Source organism: Lithobates pipiens, unplaced genomic scaffold (genome assembly GCF_037356315.1).
Source record: "Lithobates pipiens isolate NorthernLeopardFrog02 unplaced genomic scaffold, aLitPip1_a1.2 Scaffold_10, whole genome shotgun sequence".
Lineage (NCBI taxonomy): Eukaryota > Metazoa > Chordata > Amphibia > Anura > Ranidae > Lithobates > Lithobates pipiens.
In genome coordinates this window covers 453,576-470,986 of record NW_027507686.1, presented here as the reverse complement: position 1 = coordinate 470,986, position 17,411 = coordinate 453,576, and the positions used below count along the sequence as shown (strand labels likewise).

The 17,411-nt window shown below is 51.8% G+C and overlaps 1 protein-coding gene across 1 annotated transcript in view; it reads right to left on the bottom strand.

Moving 5' to 3' along the window:
* The window catches only part of TCF25 (TCF25 ribosome quality control complex subunit), a 44,158-nt gene extending 39,302 nt beyond the window's left edge, over positions 1-4,856 (bottom strand). The window contains 2 exon segments of the mRNA XM_077450478.1: positions 4,619-4,722; positions 4,725-4,856. Of these exon segments, the coding sequence (XP_077306604.1) occupies positions 4,619-4,722; positions 4,725-4,785 (165 nt within the window). The 5' untranslated portion in view covers positions 4,786-4,856.
* Between the last annotated feature and the right edge of the window lie 12,555 nt (positions 4,857-17,411).

Sequence of the window (17,411 nt, the reverse complement as noted above, 5' to 3'; positions counted from 1 at the left end):
CCGATGATTGGATTGGTGAATTGTTCTACTGCCGGGGACTCGCCATTCTCTCAGTGTACTGCCTTCTCACAACTCCACTGATTCCGTGACTCAAGACCTGGATACAAACGTAAAGCGGAGCTCCACCCTAAAGTGGACCTTCCGCTGATCGGAACCCTCCCCCCCTCCGGCGCCACAATTGGCACCTTTCAGGGGGGAGGGGGTGCAGGTACATGTACAGTACAGGTATTTGCACCCACTTCCAGGCATAGATATCCGCAGATTCTGCGGCTATTATGCCACTTCCTGCGGGGCCCCCGCTGTCTGCTGGGAAATACACGGGTCCCAGAGACAGCGGGGACCGTCCTTATTCACTTCCTGATTCCCATACCCAAGATGGCGGCGGCAGCATCTGAGAGACGATCGAGAGATCGGCTTCGGGTGCTGACATCGCGGGCGCGCTGGGCGGGCAAGTGTCCTTATTTTAAAAGTCAGCAGCTACTGACTTTTAAAAAACAAAAAATGGCAGAACTCGGCTTTAAAACAGTTGTGAGTGTCCGTGTGCGGTGAGCCAGGTCGCAGGGAGGGGCGGAGCCGGTTGAGTGGTCGCAGGGAGGAGGCGGAGCCGGTTGAGAGGTCGCAGGGAGGGGGCGGAGCCGGTTGAGAGGTCGCAGGGAGGGGGCGGAGCCGGTTGAGAGGTCGCAGGGAGGGGGCGGAGTCGGTTGAGTGGTCGCAGGGAGGGGGCGGAGCCGGTTGAGTGGTCGCAGGGAGGAGGCGGAGGCGGTTGAGAGGTCGCAGGGAGGGGGCGGAGTCGGTTGAGTGGTCGCAGGGAGGAGGCGGAGCCGGTTGAGTGGTCGCAGGGAGGAGGCGGAGTCGGTTGAGTGGTCGCAGGGAGGGGGCGGAGCCGGTTGAGTGGTCGCAGGGAGGGGGGCGGAGCGGTTGAGTGGTCGCAGGGAGGGGGCGGAGCCGGTTGAGTGGTCGCAGGGAGGGGGGGCGGAGCCGGTTGAGTGGTCGCAGGGAGGGGGCGGAGCCGGTTGAGTGGTCGCAGGGAGGGGCGGAGCTCTCTAGGATCATATTATCAGGCCTGCTCTGCTATGTACTGAGTGAATCAAACGAATCCATTTCACTCGGATGAATCGATACAAAAGAACGATTGGTTCATAACATAAACTGGACATCAGTAACCGAGCTGCGGCGATGACATCACCAGATCTACCATAAAGTACAGAATTGGAACGGTATTTTTCTTAAAATAATCTCATTATGCTGATGGGGGGGGGGGGGGGGGGGGGATATAATCTAATTAAAGCGATATTAACCCCTTCAATACCGAACACTCCCCCCGCCCCCACCCAGGACAATTCTCACCTTTCAGCGCTCTCACACTTTGAATGACAATGACTCGGTCATGTGACACTGTACACACAGGACATTATTAGCACACAGATAGAACTTTCTTCTGCTGGTATTTATTCCCCTCTGGGGGGGGGGGGGGGGGATTTTATTTGTTTCCGTTATAACATTTTTGTAGAGAAGTCATTTTGTTCTCACTGAGGGCAATGACGGTCGGCATGGATGGGTGGCACTGATCATCGGGGCACCGACTGCCATCCTTATCTGTGAGGAAATGCTGCTGAATTGGCTCTCCTCTCCTCACAGCATTTCCTTGTTGACATGTGATGACCTCTGATTGGACACAGCTAATTCACATGGGTAAGGAGCCCCATCATCAGGTCTTCACCGGGATCGGTGATGTGCCGGGGACAGAGCGCACCACCGATCGCATGCGCAGCGGGAGGACGTCATATGACAGGCATCTCTTCTTGTTCTCACCTGGTGATCTGACCAGTACCCCCCCCCCCCCCCCCACTCTGGAGGAAGGCGCACAGGGGGCACAGCAGCATTGCTAGTCTGGGGAGACGGGGACTGTTAGATGAACTTGCAGATTTATACACCTTGTTTATTCTGAGTCTGCTTTATAGGAGAAAAAGAAAGAAAGACAGAACTACAAATTACAGCATGTCCTGACAGCCGGAGATAAGGGGGAGGGGAAGGCTCAGTAATAAATCATTCTTCTATTATATATACACATTGCTGTGATCTGTAGTTCCCCTCCACTACTCCCCCCTCCAGTCTGCAGTCCCCCTTCCCTCCTCTAGGTGGCAGCGCTCACCCATCCCCCCTCAGCCTGCAGTTCCCCCTTTCCTCCTCTAGGTGGCAGCACTCACCCATCCCCCCCCCAGCCTGCAGTCCCCCTTCCCCTCCTCTAGGTGGCAGCACTCACCCATCCCCCCCCCAGCCTGCAGTCCCCCTTCCCCTCCTCTAGGTGGCAGCACTCACCCATCCCCCCTCCAGCCTGCAGTCCCCCTTCCCCCCTCTAGGTGGCAGCACTCACCCATCCCCCCCTCCAGCCCTGCAGTCCCCCTTCCCCCTCTAGGTGGCAGCACTCACCCATCCCCCCTCCAGCCTGCAGTCCCCCTTCCCCTCCTCTAGGTGGCAGCACTCACACATCCCCCCCAGCCTGCAGTCCCCCTTCCCCCTCTAGGTGGCAGCACTCACCCATCCCCCCCTCCAGCCTGCAGTCCCCCTTCCCCTCCTCTAGGTGGCAGCACTCACCCATCCCCCCCCAGCCTGCAGTCCCCCTTCCCCTCCTCTAGGTGGCAGCACTCACCCATCCCCCCCCCCAGCCTGCAGTCCCCCTTCCCCTCCTCTAGGTGCAGCACTCCACCCATCCCCCCCTCCAGCCTGCAGTCCCCTTCCCCTCCTCTAGGTGGCAGCACTCACCCATCCCCCCCCAGCCTGCAGTCCCCCTTCCCTCCTCTAGGTGGCAGCACTCACCCATCCCCCCCCCAGCCTGCAGTCCCCCTTCCCTCCTCTAGGTGGCAGCACTCACCCATCCCCCCCCCAGCCTGCAGTCCCCCTTCCCTCCTCTAGGTGGCAGCACTCACCCATCCCCCCCAGCCTGCAGTCCCCCTTCCTCCTCTAGGTGGCAGCACTCACCCATCCCCCCCAGCCTGCAGTCCCCCTTCCCTCCTCTAGGTGGCAGCACTCACCCATCCCCCCCCAGCCTGCAGTCCCCCTTCCCTCCTCTAGGTGGCAGCACTCACCCATCCCCCCCCCAGCCTGCAGTCCCCCTTCCCCTCCTCTAGGTGGCAGCACTCACCCATCCCCCCCCCAGCCTGCAGTCCCCTTCCCTCCTCTAGGTGGCAGCACTCACCCATCCCCCCCCCCAGCCTGCAGTCCCCCTTCCCCTCCTCTAGGTGGCAGCACTCACCCATCCCCCCCCAGCCTGCAGTCCCCTTCCCTCCTCTAGGTGGCAGCACTCACCCATCCCCCCCCAGCCTGCAGTCCCCTTCCCTCCTCTAGGTGGCAGCACTCACCCATCCCCCCCCCAGCCTGCAGTCCCCCTTCCCTCCTCTAGGTGGCAGCACTCACCCATCCCCCCCCTCCAGCCTGCAGTCCCCCTTCCCTCCTCTAGGTGGCAGCACTCACCCATCCCCCCCCAGCCTGCAGTCCCCCTTCCCTCCTCTAGGTGGCAGCACTCACCCATCCCCCCCAGCCTGCAGTCCCCCTTCCCTCCTCTAGGTGGCAGCACTCACCCATCCCCCCCCCAGCTGCAGTCCCCCTTCCCTCCTCTAGGTGGCAGCACTCACCCATCCCCCCCAGCCTGCAGTCCCCCTTCCCCTCCTCTAGGTGGCAGCACTCACCCATCCCCCCCTCCAGCCTGCAGTCCCCCTTCCCCTCCTCTAGGTGGCAGCACTCACCCATCCCCCCCTCCAGCCTGCAGTCCCCCTTCCCTCCTCTAGGTGGCAGCACTCACCCATCCCCCCTCCAGCCTGCAGTCCCCCTTCCCTCCTCTAGGTGGCAGCACTCACCCATCCCCCCCCAGCCTGCAGTCCCCCTTCCCTCCTCTAGGTGGCAGCACTCACCCATCCCCCCCTCCAGCCTGCAGTCCCCCTTCCCTCCTCTAGGTGGCAGCACTCACCCATCCCCCCCCAGCCTGCAGTCCCCCTTCCCTCCTCTAGGTGGCAGCACTCACCCATCCCCCCCAGCCTGCAGTCCCCCTTCCCTCCTCTAGGTGGCAGCACTCACCCATCCCCCCCCCAGCCTGCAGTCCCCCTTCCCTCCTCTAGGTGGCAGCACTCACCCATCCCCCCCCCAGCCTGCAGTCCCCCTTCCCTCCTCTAGGTGGCAGCACTCACCCATCCCCCCCAGCCTGCAGTCCCCCTTCCCTCCTCTAGGTGGCAGCACTCACCCATCCCCCCCAGCCTGCAGTCCCCCTTCCCCTCCTCTAAGTGGCAGCACTCACCCATCCCCCCCCCCAGCCTGCAGTCCCCCTTCCCTCCTCTAGGTGGCAGCACTCACACATCCCCCCCAGCCTGCAGTCCCCCTTCCCCTCCTCTAGGTGGCAGCACTCACCCATCCCCCCCTCCAGCCTGCAGTCCCCCTTCCCTCCTCTAGGTGGCAGCACTCACCCATCCCCCCCCCAGCCTGCAGTCCCCCTTCCCTCCTCTAAGTGGCAGCACTCACCCATCCCCCCCCCCAGCCTGCAGTCCCCTTCCCTCCTCTAGGTGGCAGCACTCACACATCCCCCCCAGCCTGCAGTCCCCCTTCCCCTCCTCTAGGTGGCAGCACTCACCAGCTGGAAGGGGTTGCTCACTCCGCGCTCCTCCAGTAGTTTGCGGTTTCCTCGGTTCTTCCTGTTTCGTGGCTCCGCCGGGAGAATTTCCTCTTCCTCCTCGGGCCCCCCGGCTCTTCCTGGCCCCTCTGGTCCCCGCGCAGCCTCCTCAGGGCCCGGCGGGACATGGCTGAAGATTCCGCCCGACACCGGAGAGCGCGTACCCGTGTGCTGAGGAGCGAGCGCTGCGCATGCGCGCTACCAGGGCGTCCTTCCGTCTATTGAGCGCTAGATGGCGACATTCATTACGTCGCAGCCTATGAGAGCAGAGCGCCACCTAGTGCTCCAAGAGGAATCCTAATTACTATTATAAAAGCCGGCCGATGGAGCACAGCGCCACCTAGTGCTCCAAGAGGAATCCTAATTACTATTATAAAAGCCGGCGATGGGGAAGAGCGCCACCTAGTGCTCCAAGAGGAATCCTTCTACTTACTATTATTATTACTATTAAAAATAATAAATATTTTATATTGTTAATTCTAAATGATAAAATAAAAAAAGCACATTAGTTCATGCAAAACATAAACACGTTTAAATAATATATATATTGATGTGTCCGCTGTACATCCTCCGCCTGCTTTGTTTTCATGGTTGTGAAGAAAGCGATCGGCATGTAAAATAGCAAAATAAAAATAATCAACCCATTTAAAAAGACAAAAGCTTTTGCTGAAATATTCACCTTCAATCCAGAGCTGTTCAATGCTGACAGACCCCCACCCCTCAAATACCACCCCTCCCCCCAAATACCACCCCTCCCCCTCTTAACAAACCCCTAAAATGCCACCCCTCCCCCCAACTCCCAGACCTCCAAACCCCCAAATACCACCCCTCCCTCCACTAACAGCCCCCTAAATACCACCCCTCCCTCCACTAACAGACCCCTAAATTCCACCCCTCCCTCCACTAACAGCCCCCTAAATACCACCCCTCCACCCATTAACAGACCCCTAAATACCACCCTCCCTCCACTAACAGCCCCCTAAATACCACCCCTCCCTCCACTAACAAACCCCCAAATACTACCCCTCCTTCCACTAACAGACCCCTAAATACCACCCCTCCCTCCACTAACAAACCCCCAAATACCACCCCTCCACCCACTAACAGACCCCTAAATACCACCCCTCCTTCCACTAACAGCCCCCTAAATACCACCCCTCCCTCCACTAACAGACCCCTAAATACCACCCCTCCCTCCACTAACAGCCCCCTAAATACCACCCTCCCTCCACTAACAGCCCCCTGAGTACCACCCCTCCCTCTACTAACAGACCCCTAAATACCACCCCTCCACCCACTAACAAACCCCCAAATACCACCCCTCCCTCCACTAACAGACCCCCACAGGGGATGCCTGGCTTCGGTGGAGTCCAGAGGAGACATTAGGGGTCTTTTAGACCCCCGATGTCTCATAAAAAAGAGAATCTGTCACTAAAAATGTATCACATATGGGACTTTTTGTCCTCTATGTGATGAAAAAAAAATTAAGCACAAAATAAATAAAGTTACACCCAACCACATAAAATCCCCCCCAAAAAATGATGAGGCCCCACCCCCACATATATGCAAGTACGAAGGTAAACACATGCGTCGGGGGCGCCTATGCTCAAAAACGTTGATTGTGATTCACATGTTACATATAGCCGGAGCGAGAGCGATAATTCTACACCCGACCTCCTCCGTACTGAAGTCTGTTGCATTTTGAGAAGTTGGGTATCTACTGACTCGGTGTGACCTCGTCTTTTATATTGTGTCGAAAATGTGGGTCATTTATTGCGTTTTTTCCCCTTTAAAATCACTTTAGTGTGTTTCTTACTGAAATTTAGCGTTTCCTAGACCTCTGCGGTAATATTGCGTAACATAACAAATTGGAACTAGCGTTATTTTATTCTCTAGGGTGTCTGCGCTCAGAAAATATATCATGTTTGGGGGGTTTATGTCATCTTCAGGCCAAAAACGATTTTTTTAAATATGTCTGCAAATTTGATAAAAATAAAACAAAAACAAAAAGGTCACATGATTCCTGTGGAGGGAGGAGCTCCAGTCTACAGCCACACCCCTTACGGGGTGTTTCTAGGAGAAAGGGCGTATACAGGGGAGGAGTTGGCGAGGGAAGAGAGTGTTCTATCAGAAAGCCACTACCCATCAGAAAATACAACCAAAGTGACGTTCCATCACAGCCATCTTGGTACACCCGCACTCGTCCACAGTAAGGCTAGAGTCAGAAGGCGGCAAGTGGACATCTTGCTACACCCACCAGAGTTTTTCACACTTATATTTACCAGCAAGCTGTCCTTATATAATGACATACAGGATTTAGAAATCCCCCCCGACTGTTTAGATGTTAAATAATAAAATCAGCGGTGTTCTGTCAGATCAGCAAACCTGTAAGACGAGCCGGTTCTCCACTGCTTATAATTCAACATCAAAACAGTCAGTCGGATTTCTAAATCCTGTATTTCTCTGAATAAGGTCAGCTTACTGGTAAAAATAAGTGTGAAAAGCAAGACTCTGGTGGGTGTATAAAGATGTCCGTTTGCCACCTTCTAACTCTATGCTTACTGCGGACAAGTTCGGGTGTACCAAGATGGCCACGACACGTCACTTTGGTTGCATATTCTGATGGGTAGTGGCTTTCTGACAGGACACCTCCTTCAGACTGTAGGCTTACTGCAAGCGAGTGTGGGGTGTACCAAGATGGCCGCAACAGAACGTCACCTCTGTTGCATTTTCTGATGGGTAGCGGCTTTCTGACAGGACAGGGCCTTTAGCTCCTTGCTGCTTCCTTTTGGCTGCCGGTGTTCTGTGAAATTAGCCAACTCATCAGAAACTCCAACCACCTCACTTCCGGTTTCTTTTAACTGTCAGCAATTGGAGATTTTGACGAATTGCTGTTTGGACACAACACCGGCAACCGAATACAGTCCGGTACAGGAAGATTTTACTGTTTTGACACAACAGTGGCTAACAAGACAAAGTTGTCGCCGCCTCGGAGGCGGCTATTTTGTTGGTTAGTATGGGAGTGGAGTAACAATCTCCACTCATAATATCATGTAGAGGAATCTATTCGGTTGCCGGCGTTGTGTCCAAACAGAAATTTGTCTAAATCTCCAATTACTGATGGTTTAAAGAAACCGAAAGTGAGGTGGTTGGAGTTTCTGACGAGTTGGGTAATTTCACAGAACACCGGTGTTTTTTCAGAGTAGGCGACCCATCAGATTTTGTAATGAAAGTGACGTTCTGTTGCCGCCATATTGGTACACCCCGCACCCGTCCACGATAAGGATACAGTGAGAAGGGGGCAAGCGGACATCTTGTTACACCCACCAAAGTTTTGCATTTCACACTTATTTTTACCAGTAAGCTGACCTTATATAGTGATATACGGGACTTAGAAATCCGTCTGACTGTTTTGGTGTTGATTTTGTTGAAAGCAGCGGTGTTCTGTCAGATCAGCAAACCTGTGAGATCAGAAGGCTCACCGCTGCTTTTAAAATTCAACATCAAAACAGTCAGACGGACTTCTAAATCCTGAATATCTCTATATAAGGTCAGCTTACTGGTAAAAATGGGTGTGAATGACGGTTCTGCCAGCCAGAGAACCTGTCGTGGTCGGAGGTAGAGGGGAAGCTGTAGCCACAAAGGGACCGTCCACCTTATTACCGGGGACCACAGTGAGTAACTGGAGCATGTACCGGAGCAGCATTCTCACCGAACGGCATGGTGGAGAATCGGGAAACTTCAGGCGGTTATCAGGTCAGGAACCCGACCAGCAGAGGAGACACTTGCAGAGCAGACTTGTGTGTCAAGCCCGGGACCGAGCCAGCCAGCGGGGGGTGAGGCTTGAGAACTATCTGGAGTGCCAAGCCAGGGACCGAGCCAGCCAGCGGGGGGTGAGGCTTGAGAACTATCTGGAGTGCCAAGCCAGGGACCAAGCAGGGAAGCGTGGGGTGAGGCTTGAGAACTATCTGAAGTGCCAAGCCAGGGACCAAGCAGGGAAGCGGGGGTGACGCTTGAGGGAGATACCACCACAAAGATTGGAGGAGCTCCAGGGATTCAAAGTCAGTGAATCAGAGAGTGAGAGACCGGGAGCTCAGTGTTGAAGAACTACAAGGAGGAGTTGCAGTGAAGCTGAAGGAACTGTTACGTTTGTGTTAGGAACTGTTAAAGACTGTTGCCATAGTAGACGGCATTCCTGCATGTGCAGATGTGGCATCTTTCCCTTTCCCTGTGCAGCTGTCCTATTGAAGTCTCAAAGTCTGCCAATTGAATCTACAACTACTTAAGGGTGTCCTGGCCCTAACCCTCTTTCCCCCCAAAATACAAAAAGGACTGTTAAAAGCAATAAATCCTCTTTTACATCCAAGAAGTGTCTGGCGCCCAATGACTTTCACCATCTTTTCACCCACTATCCCTCACAACCAACTACATATTGAAGGATGTCAGCTATCTTTGGCCCTGGAGGTCCTCGCTAGACCGGAAGAGGCCAAAGACTTTGCTACACTTACCTTACAACGAAGCCTTGCACACACCGCTCCCACGGCCGACATCTTTCACCGGAGCTACTTCCGGGTTCGCATGCTCCGGCGCTGTGATTGGCCGGAGGCGCGATGACGTCACCCCCACCGGTCATAGCACGGACATTGAAGAAACGCCACCAGTGGGCTGTTTCCAGTGCATATGGGCCGATGGTGTTGGCAGAAGCGTATATAGTGGATATCTCATAAATGGCGCAAGTTTAGGAGATATTTATAGTAGTAACAGGTAAGCTTTATTATAGATTTTATTATAGACTTAGCTGTAGGTACAAGTGGTGTAGCAGAGTTTACAACCCCTTTTAAGGGAGTGATTAGAGTGTATATGTGCGGCGCTCCAGTACAGCGCAGAGTACAATGTGAGCGTTATTTTTTATTTTTTTGGATGTAATGAAGGCGTTACATTTCTAGCAGAAGTCATTATGATTTCTACATTCTTTGATTGCAGAGATGAATCGGATCCTGCGGGAGACGTGGAGGATGGGAACGGATGGGAACGGACACATCCCATCTAGAGAGGCGGAGTCATGTGGATAGACAAAACCCTTAAAGGGGAAGGTGGGGGAATTTTTCCATACTGGAGGTCTGAGAGAAGGTGAGAGAATGAAGCCACCAGTGGAGGGAGAAGTGCAAATCACTTGGATCGGAGGTGGCGATTTATCAATATTTATTTGCACAAACTTTTCAGTGTGATGGAAGATATTCATTTTTTGTAAAAAAAAAAAAAGTTATTTTATGGTAAACCGTTGCATTATAATGTGTGGGGGTTTAACCACCTTTTTTTCCCATAAAAAGAGGTTTCTTTTGGTGGTATTTGATCGCCTCTGTGGTGGTATTTGATCGCCTCTGTGGTGGTGTTTGATCGCCTCTGTGGTGGTATTTGATCGCCTCTGTGGTGGTATTTGATCGCCTCTGTGGTGGTATTTGATCACCTCTGTGGTGGTATTTGATCGCCTCTGTGATGGTATTTGATCACCTCTGTGGTGGTATTTGATCACCTCTGTGGTAGTATTTGATCACCTCTGTGGTGGTATTTGATCGCCTCTGTGGTGGTATTTGATCGCCTCTGTGGTGGTATTTGATCCCCTCTGTGGTGGTGTTTGATCACCTCTGTGGTGGTATTTGATCGCCTCTGTGGTGGTGTTTGATCGCCTCTGTGGTGGTATTTGATCGCCTCTGTGGTGGTATTTGATCGCCTCTGTGATGGTATTTGATCGCCTCTGTGATGGTATTTGATCGCCTCTGTGGTGGTGTTTGATCACCTCTGTGGTGGTATTTGATCGCCTCTGTGGTGGTGTTTGATCGCCTCTGTGGTGGTATTTGATCGCCTCTGTGGTGGTGTTTGATCACCTCTGTGGTGGTATTTGATCGCCTCTGTGGTGGTGTTTGATCGCCTCTGTGGTGGTATTTGATCGCCTCTGTGGTGGTATTTGATCGCCTCTGTGATGGTATTTGATCGTCTCTGTGGTGGTGTTTGATCACCTCTGTGGTGGTGTTTGATCACCTCTGTGGTGGTGTTTGATCGCGTCTGTGGTGGTATTTGATCGCCTCTGTGGTGGTGTTTGATCGCCTCTGTGGTGGTATTTGATCGCCTCTGTGGTGGTATTTGATCGCCTCTGTGGTGGCATTTGATCGCCTCTGTGGTGGTATTTGATCGCCTCTGTGGTGGCATTTGATCGCCTCTGTGGTGGTATTTGATCGCCTCTGTGGTGGTGTTTGATCGCCTCTGTGGTGGTATTTGATCACCTCTGTGGTGGTATTTGATCCCCTCTGTGGTGGTGTTTGATCACCTCTGTGGTGGTATTTGATCGCCTCTGTGGTGGTGTTTGATCGCCTCTGTGGTGGTATTTGATCGCCTCTGTGGTGGTATTTGATCGCCTCTGTGATGGTATTTGATCGCCTCTGTGATGGTATTTGATCGCCTCTGTGGTGGTGTTTGATCACCTCTGTGGTGGTATTTGATCGCCTCTGTGGTGGTGTTTGATCGCCTCTGTGGTGGTATTTGATCGCCTCTGTGGTGGTGTTTGATCACCTCTGTGGTGGTATTTGATCGCCTCTGTGGTGGTGTTTGATCGCCTCTGTGGTGGTATTTGATCGCCTCTGTGGTGGTATTTGATCGCCTCTGTGATGGTATTTGATCGTCTCTGTGGTGGTGTTTGATCACCTCTGTGGTGGTGTTTGATCACCTCTGTGGTGGTGTTTGATCGCCTCTGTGGTGGTATTTGATCGCCTCTGTGGTGGTGTTTGATCGCCTCTGTGGTGGTATTTGATCGCCTCTGTGGTGGTATTTGATCGCCTCTGTGGTGGCATTTGATCGCCTCTGTGGTGGTATTTGATCGCCTCTGTGGTGGCATTTGATCGCCTCTGTGGTGGTATTTGATCGCCTCTGTGGTGGTGTTTGATCGCCTCTGTGGTGGTATTTGATCACCTCTGTGGTGGCATTTGATCACCTCTGTGGTGGTATTTGATCGCCTCTGTGGTGGCGTTTGATCGCCTCTGTGGTGGTGTTTGATCGCCTCTGTGGTGGTATTTGATCACCTCTGTGGTGGTATTTGATCGCCTCTGTGGTGGTATTTGATCACCTCTGTGGTGGTATTTGATCGCCTCTGTGGTGGTGTTTGATCGCCTCTGTGGTGGTGTTTGATCGCCTCTGTGGTGGTATTTGATCACCTCTGTGGTGGTGTTTGATCGCCTCTGTGGTGGCATTTGATCGCCTCTGTGGTGGTGTTTGATCGCCTCTGTGGTGGTATTTGATCACCTCTGTGGTGGTATTTGATCGTCTCTGTGGTGGTGTTTGATCGCCTCTGTGGTGGTATTTGATCACCTCTGTGGTGGTTTTTGATCACCTCTGTGGTGGCGTTTGATCGCCTCTGTGGTGGTATTTGATCGCCTCTGTGGTGGTGTTTGATCGCCTCTGTGGTGGTATTTGATCACCTCTGTGGTGGCGTTTGATCGCCTCTGTGGTGGTATTTGATCGCCTCTGTGGTGGTGTTTGATCGCCTCTGTGGTGGCATTTGATCGCCTCTGTGGTGGTGTTTGATCGCCTCTGTGGTGGTATTTGATCACCTCTGTGGTGGTATTTGATCGTCTCTGTGGTGGTGTTTGATCGCCTCTGTGGTGGCATTTGATCGCCTCTGTGGTGGTGTTTGATCGCCTCTGTGGTGGTATTTGATCACCTCTGTGGTGGTATTTGATCGTCTCTGTGGTGGTGTTTGATCGCCTCTGTGGTGGTATTTGATCGCCTCTGTGGTGGTATTTGATCGCCTCTGTGGTGGCATTTGATCGCCTCTGTGGTGGTGTTTGATCGCCTCTGTGGTGGTATTTGATCGCCTCTGTGGTGGTGTTTGATCGCCTCTGTGGTGGTGTTTGATCGCCTCTGTGGTGGTGTTTGATCGCCTCTGTGGTGGTATTTGATCACCTCTGTGGTGGTATTTGATCACCTCTGTGGTGGCGTTTGATCGCCTCTGTGGTGGTATTTGATCGCCTCTGTGGTGGTGTTTGATCGCCTCTGTGGTGGTATTTGATCACCTCTGTGGTGGCGTTTGATCGCCTCTGTGGTGGTATTTGATCGCCTCTGTGGTGGTGTTTGATCGCCTCTGTGGTGGCATTTGATCGCCTCTGTGGTGGTGTTTGATCGCCTCTGTGGTGGTATTTGATCACCTCTGTGGTGGTATTTGATCGTCTCTGTGGTGGTGTTTGATCGCCTCTGTGGTGGCATTTGATCGCCTCTGTGGTGGTGTTTGATCGCCTCTGTGGTGGTATTTGATCACCTCTGTGGTGGTATTTGATCGTCTCTGTGGTGGTGTTTGATCGCCTCTGTGGTGGTATTTGATCGCCTCTGTGGTGGTATTTGATCGCCTCTGTGGTGGCATTTGATCGCCTCTGTGGTGGTGTTTGATCGCCTCTGTGGTGGTATTTGATCGCCTCTGTGGTGGTGTTTGATCGCCTCTGTGGTGGTGTTTGATCGCCTCTGTGGTGGTATTTGATCGCCTCTGTGGTGGTATTTGATCGCCTCTGTGGTGGCATTTGATCGCCTCTGTGGTGGTGTTTGATCGCCTCTGTGGTGGTATTTGATCACCTCTGTGGTGGTGTTTGATCACCTCTGTGGTTGCGTTTGATCACCTCTGTGGTGGTGTTTGATCGCCTCTGTGGTTGCGTTTGATCACCTCTGTGGTGGTATTTGATCGCCTCTGTGGTGGTATTTGATCGCCTCTGTGGTGGTGTTTGATCGCCTCTGTGGTGGTATTTGATCACCTCTGTGGTGGCATTTGATCACCTCTGTGGTGGTATTTGATCGCCTCTGTGGTGGCGTTTGATCGCCTCTGTGGTGGTGTTTGATCGCCTCTGTGGTGGTATTTGATCACCTCTGTGGTGGTATTTGATCGCCTCTGTGGTGGTATTTGATCACCTCTGTGGTGGTATTTGATCGCCTCTGTGGTGGTGTTTGATCGCCTCTGTGGTGGTTATTTGATCACCTCTGTGGTGGTGTTTGATCGCCTCTGTGGTGGCATTTGATCGCCTCTGTGGTGGTGTTTGATCGCCTCTGTGGTGGTATTTGATCACCTCTGTGGTGGTATTTGATCGTCTCTGTGGTGGTGTTTGATCGCCTCTGTGGTGGTATTTGATCACCTCTGTGGTGGTATTTGATCACCTCTGTGGTGGCGTTTGATCGCCTCTGTGGTGGTATTTGATCGCCTCTGTGGTGGTGTTTGATCGCCTCTGTGGTGGTATTTGATCACCTCTGTGGTGGCGTTTGATCGCCTCTGTGGTGGCATTTGATCGCCTCTGTGGTGGTGTTTGATCGCCTCTGTGGTGGTATTTGATCACCTCTGTGGTGGTATTTGATCGTCTCTGTGGTGGTGTTTGATCGCCTCTGTGGTGGCATTTGATCGCCTCTGTGGTGGTGTTTGATCGCCTCTGTGGTGGTATTTGATCACCTCTGTGGTGGTATTTGATCGTCTCTGTGGTGGTGTTTGATCGCCTCTGTGGTGGTATTTGATCGCCTCTGTGGTGGCATTTGATCGCCTCTGTGGTGGTGTTTGATCGCCTCTGTGGTGGCATTTGATCGCCTCTGTGGTGGTGTTTGATCGTCTCTGTGGTGGTGTTTGATCGCCTCTGTGGTGGCATTTGATCGCCTCTGTGGTGGTATTTGATCGCCTCTGTGGTGGCATTTGATCGCCTCTGTGGTGGTGTTTGATCGCCTCTGTGGTGGTATTTGATCGCCTCTGTGGTGGTGTTTGATCGCCTCTGTGGTGGTGTTTGATCGCCTCTGTGGTGGTATTTGATCGCCTCTGTGGTGGTATTTGATCGCCTCTGTGGTGGCATTTGATCGCCTCTGTGGTGGTGTTTGATCGCCTCTGTGGTGGTATTTGATCACCTCTGTGGTGGTGTTTGATCACCTCTGTGGTTGCGTTTGATCACCTCTGTGGTTGCGTTTGATCGCCTCTGTGGTGGTATTTGATCGTCTCTGTGGTGGTATTTGATCACCTCTGTGGTGGTGTTTGATCGCCTCTGTGGTTGCGTTTGATCGCCTCTGTGGTGGTATTTGATCGTCTCTGTGGTGGTATTTGATCACCTCTGTGGTGGTGTTTGATCGCCTACTTTTTGCTATAATAAATAATCCCCAAAAAATAGATAAAAAAAAAACGAATTTCTTTCTTTCGGCCGATTCTTCTACATATAAAGCGTTTATTAATTGGTTTGATCCATTTACAGCGTCTACAAAATATTAAACCTTTTTTATTTTTTTTTAACTAAAATATCAAACAAGTTGTCATTCCTACCTACTCTATGTAATGGTTTTGCACAGAGCAGCCCAGATCCTCCTTTTCTGGGGTCCCCCACTGGCCCCACCTCTTAAGCAAGTGTCTCTCCCTGGGGGGGGGGGGGGGGGCACCCATTTATGCTCGCTCCCAAGCCGCTCAGTCTGCCTCTATTGACATGGACTAGATCACTCGGCCCCGCCCCCCCCACCGCTCCCTCATCACAGAAATTGATTGACAGCAGCGGGAGCCAATGGCTGCTACTGCTATCAAACTGCCCAATGAGGAGAGTGACAGCAGCGATAGCCGCTACTCTGGTGCATGTCGCTGGATCGGATCAGGCTCGGATAAGAATTGGGGGGGGGGCTGGGGGGCTCCTGCAGCACAGAAGATGCATAGAATGCGTTAAGCTAAATAACTCGGGGCTTTAGAACCACTTCAGTTGCTGTTATCAGTATTTGTAGTGTTGTTGTGCCTTGTTATTGGGATCTTTGTATTGTCTCGTTGATTGTAATTGTTCTTTAGTAATGTCTCTTTGGAATTAATAAAGTATTCTGAATCTGAATTATTATATTATTTAACCATTTGTTGACCAGCCGCCACAGATATATGGCAGAGGGTCGGCTCTATCGCGCGAATCGCTGTACTAGTACGGCAGTTTGTTTAAGAGATATATTGGGCGCGCTCGCGGCACCAGAGCCGATGCGTGTGGCCGGTAGTCGCGATGTCCGCCAGCCACCTGCGATCTCTCCACAGAGAGCCAGAACGGGGATCTGTCAATGTAAACAAACAGATCCCCATTCTGTCAGGGGAGTACACAGAGTTTGTCTGTTCCTAGTGATCAGGAACAGCGATCTCTCTCCTCCTCCGGTCAGTCCCCTCCCCAAAAATGGGACTCCCGCTGATCGGATCCCCCCCCATCCGGTGTCACATTTGGCACCTTTCAGGGGGGAGGGGGGAGCAGATACCTGTCTAATCCAGGTATTTGCTCCCACTTCTGGGCATAGATCGCTGCAGTATCCGCGGATATCTACGCCATGTGCGCCCCCCACTGTCTTCTGGGAGACACACAGGTCCCAGAAGACAGCAGGAAGGACACGCAGTGCGACTCGCGCGTGCGCAGTAGGGAACCAGGCTATGATGCTGCAAAACTTCACTTCCTGATCCCCTTACCGAAGATGGCGGCACCTCCACCCGAGGCTTCGGGTGAGGACATGGCGGGCGCCCTGGACAGGTAAGTGTCCATATTTTAAAAGTCAGCAGCTGCAGTATTTGTAGCTGCTGACTTAAAAAAAAAAAAATTTGGGCGGAACTCCGCTTTAACCCCTTGATCGCCCCTTAGTGTTAACCCCTTCCCTGCCAGTGTCATTTATACAGTAATCAGTGGCTATTTTTAGCTCTGTGCAAACCAATCAATATACATTTATTGCGATTTTTATTTTTACCAAAAATATGTATAAGAATACATATTGGCCTAAACTTATGAAGAAATTCGATTTTTTTTTTAAATGTTGGGACATATTTATTATAGCAAAAAGTTAAAAATATTGTTTTTTTTTTTTCAATATTGTCTGTATTTTTTTGTTTATATCGCAAAAAATAAAAACTGCAGAAGTGATGAAATACCACCAAAAGAAATCTCTATTTGTGGGAAAAAAGGACATAAATTGTATTTGTGTACAGCGTGGCACGACCGCGCAATTGTCAGTTAAATAAGTATATAGAAGTGCGGTATCACAAAAATTGGCCTGGTCATTAAGGGGTAAAACCTTTCCGAGGCTGAAATGGTTAAGAAATATAATAGAGAAGTGTACATTGTAATACGTGGAGTGTACATTCTAATACGCGGAATGTACATTGTAATACACGGAGTGTACATTGTAATACACGGAGTGTACATTGTAATACACGGAGTGTACATTGTAATACGTGGAGTGTACATTGTAATACACGGAGTGTACATTGTAATACGTGGAGTGTACATTCTAATACGCGGAATGTACATTGTAATACACGGAGTGTACATTGTAATACGTGGAGTGTACATTGTAATACACGGAGTGTACATTGTAATACGCGGAGTGTACATTGTAATACACGGAGTGTACATTGTAATACGCGGAGTGTACATTGTAATACGTGGAGTGTACATTGTAATAAACGGAGTGTACAGTGTAATACACGGAGTGTACATTGTAATACACGGAATGTACATTGTAATACACGGAGTGTACATTGTAATACACGGAGTGTACAGTGTAATACGCGGAGTGTACATTGTAATACGCGGAGTGTACATTGTAATACACGGAATGTACATTGTAATACACGGAGTGTACATTGTAATACGCGGAGTGTACATTGTAATACACGGAGTGTACATTGTAATACACGGAGTGTACATTGTAATACGCGGAGTGTACATTCTAATACGCGGAGTGTACATTGTAATACACG